The sequence below is a fragment of the Watersipora subatra genome, chromosome 1 (genome assembly GCF_963576615.1).
Source record: "Watersipora subatra chromosome 1, tzWatSuba1.1, whole genome shotgun sequence".
Taxonomy (NCBI): domain Eukaryota; kingdom Metazoa; phylum Bryozoa; class Gymnolaemata; order Cheilostomatida; family Watersiporidae; genus Watersipora; species Watersipora subatra.
Window position 1 is genome coordinate 46,099,229 of NC_088708.1, and position 19,357 is coordinate 46,118,585.

The following is a 19,357-nucleotide window of genomic DNA, read 5'->3' on the forward strand; positions in this document are numbered from 1 at the left end:
GAGTTGCTCGGCTTTTGTAGAATGAGATATCTTCTACAGGATTTGTCTACCCCTACGTAATCTGTTCTTAATTTGAGCCTAATTAAGAAAAAGCATGTTTTATTCGTTCTGGCTCGAAGCCTTGATCCACCTGTAGGTGTTATAAATATCTCTCATAATTAGCTTCCCTATGGGTTAGCCTGTGTGCCTACAGCATCTGCGTTATCTTGATGAAACTTAATAAAGGTTGTTTTTCAATAAGATTCACCAGCTAGGCTATGTTTAGCATTAAACTATTGCTGGATAGTTAGAGTACTGCATTAGAAGTTATTGGGACTAAACAAGTCTCTCTTGTTTCTCGCTGCTGATTCGAGATCGTGTTCACCATGGTAAGATCTCCTCCACTATTCAGCTTTTGTTTTAGATATACTTGATTCAGTTGCATCATTGTAAACGCAACAGACAAACCTAAGCCACTCATGAATTTTCTCATTCTTCGTTGTTGAAAGACATGACTGGTTTTTTCTTTTCATGTACATTTCACTCACATTTTCAAGTGGGCTTGTAACTCAAATCGTGTACAAACAATGTCAACATCAAAATTTCTAAGAGTAAAATCCAAGCAGAAGGCGCAATGATAAAATCAGAGCAAGGTAAAGTTGATGAAACAGTCTTACTAAAGTAATAGTCTGTTTTACCAATTATATATATAATGTATATTTTATATCTATATATATATTTCTCAAAGTCCGTCTGTCTGTCATTCCGGCTATAGATACAGCTATAGCGCATGCTGATTATTTTACCGATGCGGATACGCGTTACGATGCTTTGGTGAGAAATATTTTTCGTAAGGTTCAATTACTATATCTGAGGTCAAGGCCAATTCACGCGGACAATTGTATCATCTACATGGGAAAACCTTGACATTATCCCTCCATTCGGTCAGACAAAGACAGTACCATATCTCATTTTATATTTGTACCGATATCGAGAGGTACCAGTGTCGGCATATTCAAGGTGAAACAGTAATCTTTTTATACACACGCACTTCTATGCAAGAATTGTTATTGTTTTTGTTTTCTCAGTTCATATTGTATCATTACAGAATCACCTTCTATTGTAATCATAGCGAAACCGACTTAATTTAGCTATTACTTGATAATTATTTCGCATTTACATCTAAACTTTTTTATAGTAATTTTAATTTTTTTTAATTTATTTGACCTGCACCAAACATTTTCCTCATGATATGAAGTGTAAAGGTTGTTTGACAAAGTTTGAAAACCTTTACTGTTGTTTTTATTTTCTCTCTCAATTTATTTCATTCACACAAAACACTTCTCTTATGATATGTAGTTTGAAAGTTAGAATGGCAAATGTCGTCATATGTTAAATACAAATCAATTTTCCGACCAAAGACTTTATTACCTGGGCAACGCCGGGTAGCACAGCTAGTATATATATATATATATATATATATATATATATATATATATATATATACCTATAGCATGATGTGTCTGCAGCTATAACTGCTCTCCGTAACTAGAAACCTCTACGTAACTCTATGGCCATCTATAGCCTATGATAAAAGAAATGGATGGAAAGGGGTTTTGTGCTTTTAGATACCAAGATTAACTCTTTGCTTCTTTAGTGGTTTGCTGTGAATTGTTTACAACATGGTTAATAAAGATAAGCACGAAAAGCAAGAAATGACTATTCATGTAGACCAGTGTAACTTTAGGCATAATACTGCAAGAAAAGAAAATGGTTTTCTGTAGTAGGCCTATACAAGTTAGGTTTATGAGTGTGCTTGTATTTCTAAGTAGAGATAAGCTATAGGTGCTTTTTAAGTACTAGCGTGTTATTAAGTACAGATAGGTTGTATGTACTGGTGTTGTTATGTACAGATAAGTTGTAAAAGTTGGTGTTATGTACAGGTAAGTTATACGTGCTGGTGTTATGTACAGCTAAGTTGTAAGTACCGATGTTGTTATGTAGAGGTATGTTGTAAGTACAGGTTTTGTTATTTACAACTATGTGCAGGTGCTTGCATCATTCAACAACTATGTGCAGGTGCTTGCATCGTTCAACAACTATGTGCAGGTGCTTGCATCATTCAAGCAAACTCCTAACTAAATACTTAAATCTCAGCTTAGTTTCCTAAAAATACTTAAGAATGCAAGCAGTGAAATGTAGCGGATGAGCACTGTAGACTTGTACAGCCTCTCTACAGCCGCACAGGTTGTCCTTCAGCTTCTGATTGGTCAATTATTCTCGGATATCAATTCGGCTCCTACCAGAGCCACCCTTGTATTGTTTCTGTAGTGGACCTAAAGTAAGGAGCATTATTTTTCTAAGGCTTGCTAGCTAAGTTGAATTGGAATTCTATGACACTTGAAGCTTCAAAAATGAATTTCTGCAGCGCTATGTTATCGCAGGAAATGACTACTCATCTAGATTAATGTAATTAAATACATCACACAAAAAAAAAGGTTTTCTGTTGTATAAAAGTTAAGTTTATGTGTGTTGATTGTATTTCTAAGTAGAGCTATGGATGGTAAGTAAGGATAGTAAGCTATGGATGGTCGTGCTTCTTAGGTACAAGTTTGTTGTTGAGTGAAAGAGTTTCCATCAGTTTGTCACAATGTATTCTAGCCAGTGCACTGCCAGCCTCTACAGTTTATCAGTACATCCTGTATTAGCAGTTAACGAAAAGTGACTACCGTGCTTTAATGAGTGCATTTACTCAACCTGTGCGTATGGCAGAATGTTCTGGAACAATATTGGGAGGTACAATATTGCCTGCGTACGCCCACATCAGCTCAACGTGAAAAACTTCTACGCGTAGAACAATGACTCACCTATCTTGTTTTATGGATTTCATCACAATCTTACCTACATTGCAATTTCGAAGATAATGTTTACTGTGTTGCGCATGTAATGCTGCATAATGTGCCTACATGGCAAACATGCAGATACAAGTATATCACGTACACTGTATACACCAAGACGTATGCTATGAAATGGCTTCTCTCCCTATATTGTGTATGTTACATGTATCGATTAATGTGCCATACATTATGTACACTCAGCTATTTTATGTACACATATACACTAAGCAAAGTGCTACACATTGCATACACATTTTGTACACTATATACATGAAGACCTAGTTACACTTTGCTATAACAAACAACTGGATTGGGTCATTATGTTACATATTTACAATACCGGGTTTCAGATCTCAAACAACTTGACTTTAATTTTCACTAAAACATGCCAGGAGATCACTCAAATAGCATAAGCAACTGAAATTTCAGTGTCATTATATTAGAATATCAGCAGCTCTCAAGCAGTACATATAACTAATACAGACATTTTCACCTACAATATTGAAGTTACATACAATAATGACTTAGCATAGTTTAGAGTAGTGGAGTACCGTGTAGGTATCTTTGACTACCTTAGCATAGCATTTACTAAGTTTCCATACAGTGATAGAGTTGCGACACCCCCCCCCATGGTGCTGCAATGCTAACATGGAAACAGCCGTGTCGCTCTCATTCTTTCATGAATCAGTGTCGCTGTTCGGAAGCGAAACATCCGTGCGATGCAGTATCTTTGTGCCATGGAAATGGCCGTAGCGACCAACCTCTTAAAGATACAACCTTGACATAGGGCGCCGCACAACCATCGCTCTACTATAGCACCCTGTGGAACATAATCTGATTGCCAGTCCAGCATAGTGCTTCAGCACTGGGGCACCCAGGTGTTGCTACTGTTTTGCTGTAAGCTTAGTAATAATGTAGTACAGAATGATAGCATAATGTTACTACATATATGGTCAGACCTGTTTGTCCATATCCACATAGTAGTAAAGTGAACCAAGTACAAACAACCTTATGAATGTGGGACCTTGTTTAAGATACTCAGGCTTAAATTCTTATTTAATAAACTCGCGTTGTGTCATCTCCCATGGTGCTGACAATTCCCATTATTTCCACAATTGTCATGTCATCTAGCTCAGTACAAGGCTAGATGCCTTCAAGTTGCCAAGCTGTAAGTAATTCTTCATATATATGTAGCATTTGGAATGAAGGAAACACACCATGCCACATTTAGTGTATTTCTTTTCTTGGGCAATTAGTTCTACATAACAAAAACCTAAAAGTTCTTATATCAAAATAACTTTCGTACAAATTTATCCTTTAGGGATTAGTTCTTAGGAAAATCTAGCAGAACTTATAAAAATTCTAATTGGAACTATTCATATCCAGTTTGTCATCAAGACGTTGTGTTGTAATGGGTGGCACTGCTATTCAGCTTAGTTTACTAAAATATAATTTAATTTCTAATTTGAAGCTGTTCATGCAAGCAGCTGATCACTACCAAATTGTTAAACATAAACAACTTGAGGGAGCAAATCACTGTTACGGTTTTCAATCTCGAATAAAAAATAATTATGTTGGTATTATGTATAATTTTTTATTGGCCGAAGTAATCATCAACGAAATTATATTTTTCGTTACATGCCAAAATAAAAATTAAAAGACAAAAATCAAGACTTGTTGAGTTGAACAAAAGTGTTTTAAAAACTTGGTTATCTAGTAGCATTTCAGAGGAGTTGGGATAGTGAATTGTAGGTTGCAGTAACAGAAAGTTCATATACTGGAACATACGATCGTGGATGTAGATATCACGAAATGTTGTTGATCAGCAACAGTGAAACCGATGCTTGGAAGTTTTTTAGCCCGTGAACTTAATGTAAGTTTGATACAATAATCGTCATAATGCACAGAAATTTAGGTTAGCTTTCTTTCGCAGCATTATACTGTACCAACAGGCAGTTCAAAAAAACAACTTTTACTAGAGTTACTTTGTAAGGGTAGAGCAACAGCGAATATTCTTCTAGAATATTCTTAAGCAAGAGAATTTATTGTAAATACTATTACTGACCAAGCCCTAGTTCACTCACTCTGGCTGTGATCAAAGACAATAGACAGAGTTTATTTCAGTCTCAAACCCGATCCTTTCCTGTACTTAATGAAATAATATCATCATATAACAACAGTAACTGTGCTCTACGATATTTTCAATCTAAAATATTCCAATCTGCCTGACCATTCATTACATTCCTACTCCACCAGAAAAACCAAAACACTCTATACCAGACACCAACACCTGGCCGACCCACATTATAGAACAGTGCTATGCTTTTTCAGAGCTTTCCCTTCTAGTATGCATAATTTTATTTTTTTCTTTCTTGGTCTAATTTGCTTTGAACAGCTTAGGCTGGTGAAAAAAAGGTCGTATCATCACTACGCTTTTTGTTATACGTTTTCTAGTTTATTTGTGTCATACGTCCAAGCTCTTCACACACATAATTATCTGCCTGCTAGAGCCACTTATTGGACATCCCTATTCATGATATTCGTCTGCCTCTTTTTAACAATTGTTGCTGGATGAGTATTAACGATTGACTGGATGAAAACCAGGCTTCACAAATACGGATGAGCCTTCGATTTGTAGGATATGTGGATAATGTTGGATTTGACTTGTCACCCCCTTGCATATTTGAAAATGTCACCGTTGTTGATTAGCTGTATAAAGTAACATAGCTGTGAATTTTAGGGAGAGGATGATAAGCCTAAACTGACTAAACAGCAAGAGGACGGTAAGTAGATTACATCCTACTAGAAGAACGCTGCCGTTAGTAATTATCAGAGGCACGAGGGGCAGCGAGGGGCAGTGCATGCACTTGTACTGCTTTTCTGCTAATCAAGTATTGCAGTATTTTAAAGAAGCGTCTGAGTCGCGTGCCTTATATGGGAGACAGCATATTAAATGTGCTGCTAATGAGAAGGCAGCACATACAATGAGGCTTGAGCAAACGCTGCCACTTGTTTAAACGCTGCCAGTTGTTTACTTTCAGTTTACTTGAGACAATGAAAGTCTATACTCTTTGTTTTGATGCTACAAAAGTCTTTCCAAGCCGACAGCGTTATTGGCAGCAGCCAACAAAGGCTGCTGCCAATAACGCCTCTTGGAGAGAACTAACATCGTTAGCTCTCTCCAAGATCCGTTATTGGCAGCAGCATTTTTTAGCTGCTGCTAATAACGCTGCCTCCTTGGCTAGGACTAACATCGCTTGAAATAACATCGTTAGTTTTCTCCAAGATGTTTTTGTTATAACAGAAGTTATATAAAAGCTGTGGTTATATTGGGATGGCCTGTTCACATCGCAGTATGTACTGATGTTAGCTTTTGTGTTTATGGGTATTTATGAACCATTCATGAGTTAAATGGGCGGGGGTGGGGAGGTCGGTCTCACCAAGAAGTTGGTTGCAATGAGAATTCAATTAATTTTGTCATATTGTGTAAATTATTAGATTGTTCGTGACAGCCTTTAATATAAAGAGGTGAATATGTGAGACAGACCTTTGAGGGCAGCGATATTTGCAATAGGAATTGCACTGACACATTAGTGGCTGGACAGATAGAGTATATACTCCTGTTTACAAGTATGCTTGTATGTATTAGTATACCGAACTGAGTGTACAGTGAAAAGGTAAAAGATAATCCACTTGTACATATTTAGAAGGTTTGATGGTAAATTGGCTTTAGAAAGAGCATTTGCTACCGGTACATAAAAATGTGTTAAAAGCGCTAATACAAAATATAGCATTTTACATACACAGTAAAAGTATGTAAATGTAGTTTATATTTATTATGTAAACTATTTATGTACTTTATTGTGATGTGTTACCAATGAATTTATGATGCTTTATAAAAAAATCACTATTTTCCCATAATACTCATGTTTAATAATTATTGCCATATTGGCGAATCAAGTTACTTATTCAAGTTCATCGTCATTTTTATCGCTGTTGACCACAACAATAATAGTCATAATATATTATCTTTGTATAAAGGCAAGAGTGTTTGTACAACCCAACAGTTGTTAGGTAATCATGACTACAGGAAAGCATTTCTTTTGAATGTTAAGACATCAAGGGCTCAACTGAGGAAGGCAAAAAACTGTGCATTAGAAAACAACTCCAAACTAACTAGCACAGATGCCACTGTTAAACGTGTGTAAGATACATGTCTCAAAAACGAATCTGCAGCAACATTCTTACATTACCCTTTTGAGGGTTATACAGTGTTAAGGATTTCTTTCTCTAAATACTATAAGGCCTCTGTGTCCAGACACTACCTGTTATCATCATTAAACTAGCTAGAATCAAGCAAGGTGGGCACAACTCCTCATTACCTTCAGTCATTCGTCAGGTATGAAACTAACAAATAGCAACTGATCACTTTATAGCATGCTAAGGGAGTCTATATTATATATAACAGTAGAAAATTCCTCTAACTCGGCATCTCGGCACATAGAGGTGAGCTAGAACCACGCTGACAAATATGAGCTGACGTAATCGCTGTGTAGTTTATATCAAGTTGATTTCAATCAGCAACTAACTTTAGATATAATAGTTAGATGTGTTGGCATGACCCTCTAGTTACTTAAAATATAGCTGTCAAAAACTACTGTTAAACACTCAATTTCTATTGCACTGCGACGCTTCTAGCAAAGCCTAAAGTTGAATAATATATATAACTATCATATTAAGAAATTAAAGAGATGGTATTTGGTACGAATTCTTGTTCCTTGTATAACAGTTACTGTCTGTTACCAGTAGCTGCAAGTCCAAAGAATATTTGGATTTGGTTAATCGTATCTGGTTCAGTTAATTGTATCTGGTTCAGTTAATTGTATCTGGTTCAGTTAATTGTATCTGATTCGGTAGATTATTTTCAGTTTGATCATTTGTGTCTGTTATTGTCAGACCACTTGGTATGATTGATTGGTTTTGATAGGATAAATTTTGCATAATGTTAAAATCATTTTATATGATTAATGGCAATTTTTTATACATACTTAGCTTTTAAATAAGGTAGTCTGTGATTTAAAAACAGTTATTTATACGAGAGTTGTAAAAGACATGCAATGTATATTAATAGCCATAGCATTTTCTATCAGATATCAGATATCTCTCACGTGAATGTTTAAGAGGATAATCCTCAAGAACAAGATAAAGTTTTTAAACCGAATATTTTAGCGACCTGGCGGAAGGCACGCAGCTGCGTGAGGCTTGGATAAAATCGGGCAAAAAATACGAAAACGCAGTGGGTTCACACAAGGGTAACAGACACACAACAACAAAGAGAGATTTATTAACGTATGATAGATTGTGAAGATAAATGTTGCTTAGCTAATAATTTGGTCGAAATTGCAATAAATTCAAAAATTATGCTAATGCTCATTCTGATTAATATTAATCAGAATGATTAAAACAGTACTTGTTTGTACTTGGCCAAACATTAATATTTAAACATATTTATAAATATAATAATACAAAAAATTTGATATAAAGTTTTACTTACAAACTGTAATCATTGTTTATCATTCTTTTGAAAAGGACTTTTTAGGCATTTGCTGATGCGCAATATCATAGTTTGTTATTTTCTATCATTTCTGTATTTCTCGCCAGTTTTTAAAGTTCACATAAATTAATATCTGTTGACAAAAACTTAGCGCCTATTGAACGATCTTCCTAATCCTTTTTGAGATAGTGGTTATATGTTTTCATTTGTAGATGCAAAGGGAGCATTCTCACTGTTTGACAAAAAAGACACTGGCGTGTTGCCTATTAAAGATCTAGGTCAAGTGTTTCGGAGTTGCGCAATGACTGTAGATTCAGAGCAGCTGAGTGATTGGCTTGGAGAAATGGGTGTTGAAGGTATACGTCCAATCATTTTGCTCTTTACAAAAACTGCATGAACACCAAAAATTAAACTTTTCATTCAAGCTTTTCTAACAGAAAGGAGTTGATTTGCTTTAGTTTGCTATAACATACCATACTATGTACTATGCAGATCAGTGTGACAAGGAAACATTTGTCAAGCTTTACGCGCTACAGAAGAAAAAAGATGAGGATGAAAAGGAAATAAAAGAAGCATTCAGGGTTCTTGACAAGGAGAAGAGCGGAGAAATTCCTGTCGCTGAGCTAAAGTAAGAAATAACTTTGTTATAATTTCTCATGTCATATTTCTACAGCCTACAGCCTACATCTACAGCCTACTTCAGGAAAATGTGTTACTTTGTATATTTTGATAGTGAAATTGGGTATGACCTACTTGAAAGCAGCTCTATGACTTTTTATGAATGCTCATTGAATCAGAATCCTATATGATGCTGACGGTTTTATCAGAGTTGTGTTCACATGTTTCCTAATAGAAATGCTAAAATGGCACAATAACACGCATATTGAATATTTGAGGCTAAAAACTGAAAAAGTACGTTTGAAGGAGCTGCTGTGGCACCTGAATATGAATAATTAAATCATGCTGCTACTTTTGGATTAAAAATAGATAACGAATTGGCAACAAAACCAATTTATGGCCGACACCCTACAGATTCTTGTTCTGTCTAAAAAGTAACAGGTTCTCTTTCTGTCATATGCTTGCTATGGAATACACAGCAGCATACAGAGGTAGCTGTACAGAAATAGAACTAATGTTTGCAATATCTGTAAAATTGGTTGAGAGAAGCTGTCAAAGATCAAATGTAGCTGCTTGCAACAAAGTAGTTTCACTCATGCATTTGGTTCACTCAGCAGCTAATGACGCAAACACATGTTAGTTGTATTTCTTATTAAATAATATATATAGATTTAAATAAAATTGTGCAATCAGCAGAGAAAAAATATCTTAACCAGTGCGAATTGATTTAATTCAGTTCTGATCTGAGCAGCCACTCCTCGTAAATGTTGGATGCTTTGACTGAAATACGTATATATGTACTTTTAAATCTTTGGTTCATTTGCTGTGTGACTATAACTTACTGCCGTTGTTATTCATTGGGCAACTCTTGTTGCAGTAAAGTTATGAAATATTATACTCAGGGTCTAAAGTGCATGATATATACAGTAGTCTTTGTTTTGCTGTTAAACGCATCTTTTACAAATTTTAACATTTTTACAGCTGAAAAGTTCCCATGGGACTTTCTTTATGCAGCATTCATAGGAATGTTAATGTAGTGACTCCCAGATGCGTGTTAAACATAATTTACATAGAATTACCCTTTTCCCGCTATCAAGGCAAATCATGTACACCTTTCCTATGATATATTCATTTTAGTCGCCAACCCGTTGCCTTCCAGAAATAGTTTCACCAGATCAAGTCTGGCACATTTTGGCACAAACAGAGAAAAACTACTCACAGTATTTGATTGTCTCAGTTTTATTTTAAGCTGCCGGCAATCAATTACTTCCAATGTAATTGATGATGCTTGGCAGAAAGACAAAGCTATCCTTGCTATGCATCTAATGAAAATTAGCTAGGAATGTGTAGTAGATACCTCCCTCTTTGCTAAGTGAGTCCCATCTATAGCCAAGTTTGATGAGAGAAGATAAATCTCATCCAGTACATCAAATGCTCTACATTTTCCTCATACTGGTGCTATCGAGATATTATATATCTCTCTAAATATGTTGATAAAAACTTCTTACTAATTTTATTAGAATAAAATTCTTTGTAATTCGTAATACGTAGTCTGGGTTACTTTGTGTATTGAATGCATCAAGCATGTCTACATTTGTACTGTAACTTTGTTCTCCAAATATTTTTGTATCAAAAACCCAATCACAGGAAACAAGGCTATTTTGTGAAAACGTGCTTTAATCGACATTCATTGTAATATTTGGCAGAATTTTGTTGTGACACTCGCATGACCTTCAGAGACCACTTAGATGGAAACTTTTTAGTAAAGTAGATGAGTTTATTTTAAATAAAATCCAAATCATAAAATTATACGAAAAGGTAAGTCAGCACTGAAGACTAAAAGGTGAAAGTGACATTTGTAGTGACAATTTTGAACATCTCGTAAAAATTAGAATATGTTTCAATTATGTAAAAGTTGAAACATTGCAACCAAACAACAGTATGAATGATAAATTAAAAAAATATTTTTTGTTATTGAAAGAATTTGCAAGATGAAATTAAGGAAAAGCCATGTTATATGAGAGAAGGAATGTCAATGGTATGTCATAACTTTTCTCGGTGGCATTTTCATTAAAATTTGTTGTATATAGGTGGATCTTAAAACGTCTCGGAGATGAAATGACAGATGAAGAAATTGATGACATCATAGTAGCTATAGACACTGACGGTAGCGGAACAGTCGACTACAGTGGTAAGCACTTGTTAGTATATTGCATTGTGGGTAAAGTCAGTGTGATAAGTACCAAAATCTTCTGTTGACTAACAACCACTGAGGTTTCTGTATTTGTAGCTCAGGTACGCACATTAAAATATAATATTGATTAGCAACAATTAAACAAACAATTTAAAAATAGAATTCACATGAAGGAGAAGCATTTGAAAATCATAAGACGGAGCCTGAATCGCTGACTCGCAAAATTAAATAATTTTTAAAATATTTAAAATTTTTCAACTTTTGATTTTAAAATATTTTAAATTTTAAAAACTTCACCTAAATTTTGGAAACAGCATTATAGTCTCCAGATGTGTGAGTGCTTTTAATAGCCATATTATCTATATCTGTTAGCTATATATCTATTATCTGTTATCTATATATATGCTACTTAATTACTTACCTACTATTATAATAAGTGACTTATGTCTATTATTTAACTCTTATAGGGCGCAAAGATATGGACAGCTGTGTTTAGACCATTTTAATAAATTTGATATTCATTGCTATAAAAGTATGCAATTCATGATATGGAGAAAATAGTTCACACGGTATTTTTTATGCTATTTCAGAAGTTGCCTTTCTTTCTCACGCAGTCGTGTCATTTTGACGACTGTCTTGTGGTTTATGCTTTAACATTAACTTCCACGCAGCTCTGTTTCCTGTCTTCTCTTGCCATCTGTCCGGTGTCTAGTTCCATCAATGTTACGCTTAGCTAAATTTTTGTATATCAGCCTGAGTTTGCCCTGATTTCTCGTTCCTTCATAGAGTTGTGAATATAATAGTCTTTGGAAGTTATCTTAGGAGTTATCTGCCTATTCTTCTATTTGATAGTTCGGTTTAATATCATTAGATCTGACCATAGGCTATATAGGCCCATGTCATGAGAATTCCCTGATGTAAAAAATAAAACAGCAGCATTATATACTTGCACCATATTTCATTAATTGAACATAGCGCTGCTGTTACCTTAATGACCTCTGACTGGCATCCAGGTTTACATACTGATGTTTAATTGCTGCCTTTAACTGAATTACAAAACTTTATTTTACATAGCCTCCTTACTTGGTCACATGGAACATACTTATAAAAATGATTATAGCAGCTTTTTAATTGGTGCCTTAATATACTTCGAAGCGCTAAGGCTATGTAACCGTTAAAAACTGTAGGTGTGTGAGTCACATCTACTGATCAACGAGTCTGGTGAGATAAGACTGTTTGTTTCCATCACAGCTGTGTATAAAATACAGCACATGGTGTGGGCTGGGCATGTGATATTCAACAAACGGATTTATTTCTTTCGCAGTTAAGGGTGGACACACAATGCCAATCTACATATCCTCCTTTATCTATGTCTCTCATCATTGTTCCCATAGTTCTGCTCTAGGCACCGCGCTGATTACACGTTACGTAACTAAAGAGCTCCTGTCATTATCCTATATTGCTATTACTTGAGGCTGTGAAAATACCGTTAAAAAATTGGTAGCAACTAATTAATTTATTTGAGATATTTGAGAATGGCACTTTTGGCAAGCTTTTTTAAAACATGTTTGGCTTTGATTTATTGATATAGTAATCCTTGATTGATGGATTATTGTATTATTTTCATGTTTTTGACCAATTTGAAACACACCCGCTATTTATAGAACAGAGTCACCGAATTAACTATAACGCTTTTAAGAAAGAGCAAAATATTTATTGCGTTTTAAACGATTGGAATCTATGTTTTTGACAAAAATTACTTGATAGAAAAACCCGATAGAATGTATCAATGTACAATGTATATTACAAAATTAATATTTTATGTGCTGTATAAAGAGCAGTTGCCATGGCAATACTATTGGACCAACTTTTAAAGTACTCTTGTTTAACTCACTTAACAATTCCTGATTTTTGTCTTCTTATTTTTATTTTGACATGGAACGAAAATCCTAATTTTGTTGATGATTACAATTGCCAATAAAAAGTTATACACCCAATACACAAACAGTAAACTCTTTGGTTTTGAAAACCTGATTACCATCAGCATTAATATTCATACAACTATTATTATTATTATTATTATTATTATTATTGTCCTTGTTGATTCCCTCAGCTCTTCAGCCGGTGATACGTTGGTATCAGGCTAGGACCCCTAACCTGGGATATCCAACATTTTTCTCAGTACCCACGCTGATCATAGTAGGGCAGAGAATTTTTACTCTATTTACCTTCTTCTTCTCTATGTCTAGCAGCTGCATTTGCTCGCGAAGGTTTGCTACTGCTCCCAGTGCTCTCACGATGATTGGTACTACCGTCGCTATTATTATTATTATAATAGAAACAGTTTTCACAACCACGTGGTTGGTAGTAAGAGAGTCCAGGCCTTAGCTTAAAGCCAAAGGGTTATCACTTTAACAATTTCTTTTACTGAAGAGTCTTCCTTAGAATATGGGCAGTTCCTAGTAGCGCTGTTTTCTGAATTGTTTCAAAAGACAGTTGAGTGCCGACCTCAGCGAGAGATGAGAAAAGCTGGCTGGATATTGTCCCAAGCGTTCCAATCGCTATAGGTATCACTTTTGGTTGGACATTCCACAGCCTTTGAAGCTCAAATCTCAGCTCTTCATACTTCTTCTTTTCATCTTCTCTCCTCTCTACCCTGGCGTCTTCTGTGATTGATATATCAATAACCTGACACTTTGTTGTTTCTTTGTTGGTTAGTATTAAACCTAGTCTCCTGGACACTAGTATCTTATCAGCCTGAATGTTGAAGTCCCTTAACGGTTTCAGAATAATAATAATAACCTATTATTACCATTATTATTGTTGATAGTATTAATATTATTAATTCTCGTATTGCTGCTAAGTTGGTTCCTAGTTACAATCTTACAGGTAAGTATTTAAAATATTCCGATTATTTAGCTTTACCCATCAGCCATTGTGCTCAACTTTCTTCTTTTTTTGTATCACACCTACTAGTGTAGCTTGTGTTCCATGGTTTGTAAACGCATAGTTTATAACATTATTTATCATTGCTCATGACATTTCTGAGATGTTTTTAAGATTTTCTCAATAAATTTTATCTGCTTCATCATATTTATTTTTCTCAGTTTTTGCCATTGTACTTCAATCAGCCAAATAAAAAATGTTGGTTTGTTGTTTTCTGCATATTCTGTTTAGCGTTTCTTTTACTTGTTGTTCAATTCTTTGTCACTTTTACCATCAAAATTCCTTCCTACTGTTTTCTATTTTTAATCCTAATAGAGTTTTGTTTCATGTTTGCTGCTAGCCAAGGGTGTTGTTAATATGCAATTTTACGATTATTGTTATAACTGATTATTATTAGCATTATTAGCTGTCCGTCATAATAGTATCGACATCAGTATAAATATTCTAGATGATATGACACTTTAAATTGCAAAAATAGATAATGAATTAGCAACAAAACCAATGATGGCCGACACCGTACAAACTCTTGTTCTGTTTAAAAAGTAACAAGCCTTTATTTTGTTTAAAAGATGCATTGATTGTTGTTATTAAGATAACAAAATATTAACATTAAATTATTATTAGATTACTTCTAATAATCAATAATCAATCATGACACAGAATGGAGCTGTGAGGACTTATTAGTTATTTTTCTGGACTTATGGCTATTTTAGCGATTCCATTTAATAATCCTATGCAGGTTACTTTAGAGACCCTTATTATTGAGTGAACATGTTTTCCTGCGTTCCCATAACGTGCTCTCATCTGAACACTTGTCTTATGCAAATAAGATGTGTGGATGTGTTAGCTTATAATTGGATATTAATTGAACAATCTAGCTTAGTTTGAAGTGGCTGTTTAAAAGTAGAAAAAACTGATGAATATTCTTTATGTAGTATTCAAAATAGTAATAATAATTATGTATAAAGGCTTAGCGGCAGAAATTTTGCTATGCATATAATAAAATAACCTCGGATACTGAAGAAAAAACATTTGATAGTAGTAAAAGATCCATATGTTGTTTGAGTACTTTTTGTGGTACGCCTATATATTACGCCTATATATTACGATCTATGATTTAAACAAAAGCATTTAATTAGATTACAAATTATTACTATTATTTCAAACTCTACCGCTAGTATCATAAATAGTTTCAGAATAAAATGTGTTCTACCCTAAATGTATTTGTTGCTGTCCATTGGTCTATTATACGAGCATGAGTGCACATTTTATGATCAGCGTCAGGGTCTTGGCTTCCTGGCGCTCACAAACATACATCTTATCATGATTGAGAAAAGTTTAGCATAAATTCATTAAACTACTATTAAAGAGGTATATATACTATATATTTAAATATTACATATATAATATTTTATATACTTATGTATTATATATATTATTTTTTCTCTCCTGTTATTCTACGTGGGTGGTAATGTTTACTCAAGCTCGGGTTTAGATATAATATAAATACACATATATTATAAATACATATATATTATAAATACACATATATATATATATGTTATATACACATATATATTATAAATACATGTATATTATAAATACATATATATGTACTTATTTATAATATATATGTATTTATATTATATTTATATATATGTATATATGTATATATGTATATATATATATATGTTTGAAACCTGTAGATGAAAGCTAAGTACAGACTTTTAAACTATTTTTTAAATTAGAGATTATAGTTTATTTTAAACTAATGGTTGGTTTAGCTCCATGCATCTGTTCATCACTTTTCATTAGCTTTATTTAGAGAATTATTTACTACAGCAGTATAGCCTTAGCTCTCAGATATCAACAACAGCCAACATTTTTGTTAATATCTGAGTAAAGAAAAAACACCCTTTCCTGAAGTACTTTGTATATCTCTAGAATTAAGACCACGTTTATAACTCCGTAACTAGCATTCATTTTTATTGCAATTGTTGACTGTTCAACTTTTATATGACTGGATGATATTGTTTACATATTTCTTGAGAAGCTAGTTATAAGCTAAAAGTCTTTCCATCCCTTTTTATATGTACTTGTCACAAAGCACTGATAAGACGCGTGAACGCATCTCATCGCTTGTATCACCGAAGATTGTTTTAGTTTCTAGTTGTGCAACTCAAAACAGCAAGTTGATTGTTTGCAAACAAGCTAGTTAACGAGATACGGGTAACACCTGACGCACCAAGCAGTGACGACTAGGTGTTACCAAATAGGTGTGGGACTCGTCGCGCATAGTTAGGCAGTGAGATAATTCAATTTGTCTCTGCATTATGTCTGAAGCAGGAAGGCATATCAAATAAACATTTGCGTTGCTAAAATCGTGAGAAGATAAACCAAGTAGTATCATTTGAATTTAAATGCAAAAGCAAACTTGTAGACCAAAATCCATTTTGAAAAAGCTGAGCGTTGGGGCTGCTACTGTTGACACACGATGTTTGATAGGACTTCAACTAAAAAACTTTAGTGTCAGTGTTGGTGATAGATGCAGTCGAGTAGAGATCATAGCAGTTTGTTGACTCATGCCTGTATAACAACTAATGCATCTTGTCTTGTTACGCAAGACAGAAATGATTCAACATCCTGTTTTGAGGAGCTGATTTCCTACCTAATTTATCACCTAGCGTTAGTAAAGTATAAACAATGATATGTGACAGGAAACAAGGGGAAAGTGATAGGCTGACAAGAAAAGAAGCCATTTTTTATTCATATGAACAGCATAAAAACAGGCATACAATAGCTACCAACTGTACTATAAGTGAACGCACTAAGGTTGTTCCATGTAAAATTATACTTATAAATGCAAAAATACTATAATTAGGTACATTAATACTGACAGAGGTCATGACCTCATTTGACACTAATTGCCCTCCTGCAGTTCACTGACATATGTAGTATTTTATGATTAACCTAGGAGTCTATCATTTTACATTACATTGACAGCCAATAATTTTATCAAGCAAGCATGGCCTTACTCAAAGCACAAAATACAGCTGAAATACACACTCACTTTGCAAATGATTGTAGCATTGCAATACAGCCTTCACACCAGAGATAAAAAATCGTTTGCAAATTTAAATGAATTTTTATATTATTGTAAATATAATTTGTATACTAATAATATGATTATTATATGTAAATAATATCATGTATATAACTACATATATTCATGATGATATCTATAATGATATATTATAAAATGCTTCATAGGAATTTAAGTAGCATGGTATCAATATTGAAGACCACAGACCTAGCCAATCAAAATCCTTGAAACAAAGCTTATGTAACCATTTAATTAATACTAGCTCAAAATAAGATGAGATGCATCATTTCTGCTATCAGGTTATATTGTAGTCTGGAACATTCTTAACAGTTGGTGTTAGCAATCAATGCATGCTTTGACTCAGTGATAATGTGTTCTGTTGTCTATTGATATTATTCTATTATTTTATATTTCATACTCCATATGATTGTTGTCTACTTTTAGAGTTTGCTAAAGTGATGAATGGCTAGGATTCCGTGCAAGAGCAGACAAAAATTGACTTTCTGACTCACACAGATATTTTCGCTGTTTATGCTGCATGTATCCACTAGACCTTAGACGTATTCTCGCGGTATATGCTACATGTATCTAAGTTCTACACGCTTTCAACAATGTTGTTTTTTCTCTGTGTACCTCAACCTTTGTTATGCAAAACTGTAGAAACCTCTAAATAAAACTAACATATTGCTGGTGAGCTATAGGCGCTGTCTACAGTTTTATATTATTATTATTATCCAAAATAGCAATAAAATTATTTACAGGATATCTGCTACAACAAATTCGATTGCAAATTATTTGTCTGCTACTTCCATAACCTCTGCACATTTGATGATGTTGATGAGATTGACAGAAATGTTGGGGATGAAGTTTTTATGCGGCTGCAGATCCCAGATACTATAAATCTATGCAATTGCATTTCCTTTTGTAAAATTGATTAAAAAAGCCCGCTAGAGACAACTGTTTTTTGAGTTAGAAAGGATCTTGTCTCTAAGAAGAAGTCAGAAAAAAACTGAAATTTTATGTTCAGAAAACATTCTCATGCAACGAGTGAAGTTCATGTGACAACTATCAATCAACAATTCTATGTTACACGGTATTTCCACTTAGCTCGTTAGTTCCATCTTAGGACACAAAAAGCTTTTTAAGCACATTTAGAACTCATTCAATTTTTTGAAGTTAGTCTTGAATGACTAGCTACCTTATCCTTCGTTTTTTCGTGATGTCATTCTATCATTGTCTGCCATTTTATGGACAGCTTTTATCGTTAAAAACACAAAGCTTCTGCAATTAATTATCGCAAACAATGCTTTTGTTTGCAAACTTTTTATTTTAGTATCAAAACAACACCGAGAAATACTATTAATCAAGAGAATGACAATCGTTTTTTACATAGATGGCGGCTTTTTCGTAGACGAGCGCATGTGCAAACAAGGTGATGATGTCAAAAAAACGATGGATAGTGCATAGAGATGGCAGTTTAATCAAACATCGTAATGATGTAATATTACGATGTTATTAGTAAGTTTTGACTTGTCTGGTTTGGCCAACTTGCTTATGCAAAAATACAATGTTGTTCGATTTTTACGCAGCTATGTCCTGCATATTTGTGCATAAAAAAACTCTATGGCATAGGCGGGCGCCAACACTTCTGAACATTAAGCTCTTTTTGACAATTTGACATGCCAGAGTTTAGCATGAATGATGCAGCTGAACTCAGCTAGTTGGCACGCCAACCCCTTTCCTTGTCAACAAGATTGATTGCAGTAGTAAACTACTCTGATATAATACTATAGCCTGAGAACTATTTTGTAGGTAGAGGTGTTACTTCATACGGTTACTCTATATATAACCTATTGATTTGCTAAGCTCAGTCTTAGCGAGTAGCGACTAAACAACCCAACAAACTACGTATTTCTATATTTCACATCAAACTTATACCTAGTTACGTGCATTACTTACAGTTGTGTTATACCTAGTTACGTGTATTACTTACAGTTGTGTTATGTATTGCATCTATTTGTTTCTGCTTACTGAACATAAGCAAGATTACAGGTTGTCGTCATTTT

The 19,357-nt window shown here is 34.1% G+C and overlaps 1 protein-coding gene across 1 annotated transcript; it reads left to right on the top strand.

The window, feature by feature from the left end:
- The first annotated feature begins 273 nt into the window (after window positions 1-273).
- On the top strand, window positions 274-18,056 carry LOC137405863 (troponin C-like). The gene is made up of 6 exons (XM_068092301.1): window positions 274-368; window positions 5,617-5,659; window positions 8,643-8,786; window positions 8,923-9,058; window positions 11,139-11,239; window positions 17,736-18,056. Exons 1-6 carry the CDS (start codon window positions 366-368, stop codon window positions 17,759-17,761), a joined length of 453 nt encoding a protein of 150 aa, XP_067948402.1. The 5' UTR covers window positions 274-365; the 3' UTR covers window positions 17,762-18,056.
- The last annotated feature ends 1,301 nt before the right edge of the window (window positions 18,057-19,357 follow it).